The following is a 6,000-nucleotide window of genomic DNA, read 5'->3' as shown; positions in this document are numbered from 1 at the left end:
GTTATAGAGGGCAGACAATTTGAGTTTATAAGCTTTATACAGAGTAAATCAGATTCCTTTGGGGTTTGGATCCCATTGGGAGCTGGGTGTCTGGGTGCTGGAGACAGGAGCACTTCTTAAGCTGTTTTCAGTTAAGTCTGCAGCTTTGGGGCATGTGGTTCACACCTGGGTCTGTTTTGGAGCAGACTGGCTTGTCTGGCTCAACAAGGCAGGGTTCTGGAGGCCCAATCTGGCAGGGAAAATGGGCTCAGAGGTAGTCTCAGCACATCAGGTGACAGTCCCTAGGGGTTCCTGTGATTAAACCCCTCACACTGCCTACAAGCTCTTATTTTCCCCGGAGCATATGGGTAGAAGGTGATTCTGTGCTGATTCTGACTTCAACGGGGCTCCTGAAGTGGGGACAGAGCTCATTGCAGGATTGTGACCATAATCAAGAGAAGTGACTGGCTGTATTGTAGGATCCAGTATTTCCTCTGTGGCTTCCACAGCAAATGTGTTTTGTTTGAAGCTGATTTTGCTACGGGACAGGACTGGAAGCTCTTTACACCATTTAAGAAGCCAGAGGACAGGTGATGGCCTAACCTGAAGATAAAAGGGTTACAGAGGTCATTAAGGGCCTACAGAATCTTTCTTACAGGGGATGCTTGAGACGGAAAGTCCCCAGCTTGACTCTGAGCTTCCCAAGGTATATTTGTAAGGTTTGCAGTTAGAAAAGAAATGATTGGCAGATTTGATCTGGGATCAATGAGCAGATGATACACATGGACTTCTGCAGTGCCATTTTCAGAGTAGCATTTCACTTTCACCAGCTGGTACCATGTGGAGTGTGGAACTCTGCAGAGCAGCAATACTTAACGCATCATAAAGGAATGACTCCCTCTAGAATGGTCTGGCTTGGCAGTGACAGCAAAGATCTCAAGGACAGGGGAAAACATGAACAAGACTGGTGAGTTACTTGCAACACACCCTTGCTGGAGGCCTTAGCAAGCAATTAATGAGGGAAAGAGGGTTTAGGGGGGAGCACAGGCCAGGGACTCAGGAAATCTAAGTTCCGTTCCTGCGTTTGTCACAGATTTCTTGTGTGATCTTGGTCACTTAAGTGGAAGCTTTCAGAAGTATCCATTAATTTGGAGTGCACATTTTCTAGGTGCCCATCTTGCCTCTATCTCTCACTTCCATATCTGTGAAACAGGGATAATACCACCTCACAGGGATATTGGGAGACTCTGTTCATTAATAATGTTCATATAGTACCTTTCAATCCTTGGATGGATGGAGCATCTGAAGTTACTCACTGTCACTATAACCCGAGTCACTTTTGTCTCTCTTGTCCATTGACCTGTGTTGGTTTCTAGGAATTTATTAGCATGCTCTACAGAAAAGCAGTTAAAGGGTACCAATTTACAGAACCAGTTCCTCAGCTGGTGTAAGCTGGAGTAGCTTTGGGGAGGGGTGGGGGGGGAAGGTCAAAGGAGTGATTCCTATCCACACCAGCCAGAGCTCTGGCACATGATGTTTTAGTCTTAAAATCTATTTTGGGATTGGTCCTCTCCTGCAGTCAGCCATAGCGTCTCTTCTTTATTTTGTACTGCACTGACTCATCAATTTCAGAATACTAATGCTATTCGTGCATGAGCTAGGCACTTTAATTGTTTAGAGAGTTGCCCTTTGACCTTTCAGAACCTGGGATCCCACACTGGGACAAACTCTGGCTACATAAAACCTCCTTCAGGATATGTCTTCACTGCAGAGTTTACTCAGGTCTGAGCAGCCAGGAATGGGCACCCCAGTTAGCCATGCCCACCTGCAAGTGTCCACACTCTGGAGCCACACTCGACTCATACTCATGTAGCCACTGTCATGTTTTGGGGTGCAATCCAGACCAGTAAGGTGTTATGTCACTGCCTGCCCTGTAACCCTGGATAGCTTAAATGCTCTGCTGCTGTGATTCACAGCCCGGACACCAACAGCCACCAGACAAGAATGCAATAGCCTGAGTGTCTGTGTGCGGTGCAGCCCTGGGTCAGTGCTTCTGACCGCAACAGCCTGCCTACAACACAACTTCCCACCCAAGTTTGGTTACTCCTGGCAAGATGGCCCCAATGCACTTCCAGTCCTGAATTTGTACAAAACCATCTGCCCTGAAAGGTCAAGCCCTCTCCTGGACCACCAGAGAAATAATGAAGTTCATTTGCTCCTTCAGAGAGACAATACCCCACAGTCTACCATGTTAACTGGAGTTAATAGTCACTTAAATTCAACACAGCACTGGGCTGATTTAGATTAAAATAAACAACTGTACTAGCAACGTGAAGAGGGGACCCTGCGTGTCAAGTGGGGCTGCCCCTGTTGGCCCAGTGCCGGGTTGGTAACCCTGTCACACAGTTGTCAGGACTCCCTGTGGGATCAGATGATTGCAACAAGGCAGACACAGGACCCCTGGTGGAGTCAAGCAAGCAATCAACCTGCAGCCCCTGGGCAGGGCAGGGCAGGGCAAACAAACAGTGTATGGCCCCTGAGCCTCCTGGTTGCGGCAGGCAATAGCAATTGGGGGTTCTGATGCTCTGGGCAGGGCAGAACAAACAGTCAGTTTGTAGCCCCTGGGTGGGGCAGAGCAAACAAGCAGTAGCCACATCTAGTGGAAAGTGGGGAGGGGTAGGAGAACCCAGGCCCATCCTGCTCCACCGGGTTCCAGCCAAGGGCCCTATGAAGTTGGGAAATTCTCTGTTAAGGGTTTAAGTATCAGCTTCTACTACATTCCCTGGGTCACTTCCTACCGCGAGGTGCAGCTCAGGCTTCTCCCTGGCTGGCAGTGGCTCAGTATCCCCATAAATCTCTGTGGTTGTCTGGTTGTTTGCAACATAGTCTGGGTCCACAGTTTTTGCCTTGTGGAGTCTCAGGTGTCTCTGCAGGAGCTTGCAATACACGTCCTTCCTCCTCAGCCAGCCCAGACTGAGCTGGGCTGTCTCCTTTTATCTGTCCCTTCCACCTGGAGCATGTGTAGCAAGGGTGAGGGGGCATGGCCTCCTGGGCCTACGGTGAGTGGTCCCACTCCATTGGCCCAGTGCGGGGTTGGTAAACCCCATCAGAAAACAGGACATAGGTTAAGTGAAGCCAAGCAAAAGAAATAAAGTTAGAGATGGTTACAAGCAAACAAAAGTGAAAACGTGCATCTAGAAGTCTAAAACTCAACCTCGCAAGGAGGCACAGTCTTTAAGATGGTTTTGCTCACCAATTGCTCTTAGTTCAGCATGGCTGACTGTCCCTCAGTCAGGACCCTTCCACAGAAGTATGAGGTACTGGTTTCTCTTGTCTTAGGTGAAAGCTAAGATGGAGTCTCTCTATTCCTTATATTCCCAAAGAATTGTTTTTGTTCTAAAGGTTAGAAAGGCCTCCTGGGGATTTGGTCTCTCTGGTGTGTAGGAGCCATGTTAATTCTGTGTGTCTTGGGTTCAGGCTCAAGACAACCCAAGCTGGTTTGCTTTATAGCTTTGTTTATGACTAAAGGAGGTAACCCTCATTTCTTTGTCTAGGACGGACTTGCTTATCTAGGCTGTCTTCTTACACATCTTCTAGTAACATTATACAGAGGGAACTCATAACTTCACATATTAGATTAATATATGCATTTTACAATTATATTAATGACCATTGTGCTAGAACACAAGATTGGCCATACTGGGTCAGACCATTGGTCCATCTAGCCCAGTATCCTGTCCTCCAACAGTAGCTGATGCCAGATGCTTCAGAGGGAATGAAGTGATCATCCCCTGTCACATCCAGTTCCAGCTTCTGGCAGTCAGAGGTTTAGGGACACCAAGAACATGGAGTTACATTCCTGACCATCTTGGCAAATAACCACTGATAGACCTACCCTCCATGAATTTATCTAATCTTTTTAACCTAGTTATACTTTTAGCCTTCACATCATCCCCAGGCAACAACTTTCACAGGTTAACTGTGCATTGTGTGAAGTAGTACTTCCTTGTTTGTTTAAGCTTATTGTCTATTAATTTCATTGCGTGACCTCTGGTACTGGTATTATGTGACGGGGTAAATAACACTTCCTTATTCACTTTCTCCATACCATTCATGATTTTATACATCTCTACAGACCTGCTATTAGTTTTCAAATACAACCTTACAAGGCATATTTTGTACAAACATCTTTGCAGTAGTGTGAGAACATGGGGGTGCTTAGAGTCACAGCTGTGTCCACACTGGCACTGCAGTAACCCAGGTCAGGCACGATGATAATTTTGGGGCATATCCCAGGATTCTAAGCACCTCACTAACTTGAGCTGCTGTAGGAATTGTTCCACATTGTACTGTGAGAGAACTGGTTTGCCCTTCCCAAGCCTCTCTGTGGAAGTGTTCTCAGAGTTTTCAGTGTTACAGGAACCCAATCTATTAAACATTGTCCTCCTTTTGTGTTCCTTAAACTGAGTTTAAGAAGGAATTATTTAAGAACAGTTTTAAACAATTGTCTTTCCTAGTATGAGGACTGCCAGGGATTGAACTAGGAACTTCCGGAGCTAAAGGTGTGAGTTGCAGCTTGAGGGTCAGCTTGCAAAATTGGGGCTATAACACATCCATATCTCCTGTGATTAGCACAGAGGGGTCCCTATAGCACTCCCAGTGGGCTACCCTAGCATTTTAAAATTCATTTTTTGGTTCAGTTTCGCTCCCTCTCTGTTACAAAAGCTGGGTAACTGTTTTTCTTCTCCCACCCTAGCAACGATAGCCTCCACGGAGCTGGTGGTTCTGCTGGAAGATGAAGTCTTTGTAGATTTTTTCAACACATTCCTGAATCTCCCAGTAAGTTTCCATCTTACAATTTAACTCACTCTCTTTCTGGATTCTACCCCCCGGTGAGTTTGCAGGTCTTAGGGAACCCTGTGAATTTCAGGCCAGCACTTCTCTGGTAGCTATCCCTACACCTGCTCCATGGGCATGCATCTTTGGATGTAATTTTGTCAGAAGTTGCAAGCTAAGTCCGGGAGAGGAGGTGTTAGATATGCAGAAAGTAGTTATCCAAGCAGGACTTTGGGCAGCACAGAGGGAACACCACCTTATTTTTGCATGTTGTGCCTGTGTCGCGCTGTATGGAGTGGCTCACAACAGGGACTGCCGACCTCAGGGCAGACTCAAAAACAGGGCAGATTCCCCAAAACCAGTGGTGTGTTCTACAGGTAGATTTCACCAAGCCGGTAACAAATGTGAACTCCTGGATCACTATAACAGACTTACCATGGAGTCACAGACAGTCCCCTTAGACTCTCCAGTCTATCTTGCCACTCAAACAAGCTGGACTTAATGATAAATGGTCACAAAAAAATCACAAACAATCCCAAGAGACCAGTCACTTACCCCAGATCAATCTGTGTCTTAGATCTCACACCAAAGATAACGCCTGTAGCCAATCCTGTAATAAACTAACTTCAAGGTTGATTAACAAGGAAAAAACAAAACAAGAAAGTTATTTAAAGGTTAAAGCAAGCAAACATATACGCACTAATGAGTTGCAGTCTAAATCCTAAAGATGACAGAGATGTGGTAGTTTGTCAATTCAAGACGTCTTCCAGGGTGGACCCAGGGAATGACCCCTTTGGATCTCTGCCTCAGTTTGGAGTCTCTGGCCTAGTGAGAATTCAAATAGCAAGGAAATGACAAGTTTTCCTGTGTCTTTGTTTTTTATTTCCTTCATTCAGCCTCTAAGTCCCTAGGACAGGCCTTGCACGTAGCATTTCCCAGGTGCACTAGGGCCATTCACCAATCCTTTGTATTGTGATATTCCTTGATGGCTCATCTGATTTTTATAGTCCTTCTGGACAAGCGGTGGAGGGTGAGGGAGAAACACTCTTTTCATGAGTTCACAAGTTTAGAGCAAACATTTTCAAACCCATAAAGCAAAGCTTTCCTATTTCCTTATAGCATAGAATACAGCCATTACAAATGAGATTAATGCAGGGGGCGGGGGGGGGGATTGGGAGGGGCAGG

General features: G+C 46.2%; 1 protein-coding gene across 6 annotated transcripts in view; it reads left to right on the top strand.

The window, feature by feature from the left end:
- Positions 1-912: 912 nt before the first annotated feature.
- RGSL1 (regulator of G protein signaling like 1) overlaps positions 913-6,000 on the top strand; it is a 47,203-nt gene continuing 42,115 nt past the window's right edge. For 5 of the 6 annotated variants that reach the window (XM_045027202.1, XR_006581600.1, XR_006581602.1 and 2 more), the window contains exons 1-2: positions 934-946; positions 4,736-4,818. In XM_045027202.1, the coding sequence (XP_044883137.1) occupies positions 934-946; positions 4,736-4,818 (96 nt within the window). Of the gene's footprint in view, positions 947-4,735; positions 4,819-6,000 lie in introns of all 6 variants that reach the window. The other variant, XR_006581598.1, reaches the window with a different exon arrangement.

Source organism: Mauremys mutica, chromosome 8 (assembly GCF_020497125.1).
Source record: "Mauremys mutica isolate MM-2020 ecotype Southern chromosome 8, ASM2049712v1, whole genome shotgun sequence".
NCBI lineage: Eukaryota > Metazoa > Chordata > Testudines > Geoemydidae > Mauremys > Mauremys mutica.
This window is presented reverse-complemented; position numbering and strand designations above follow the sequence as displayed.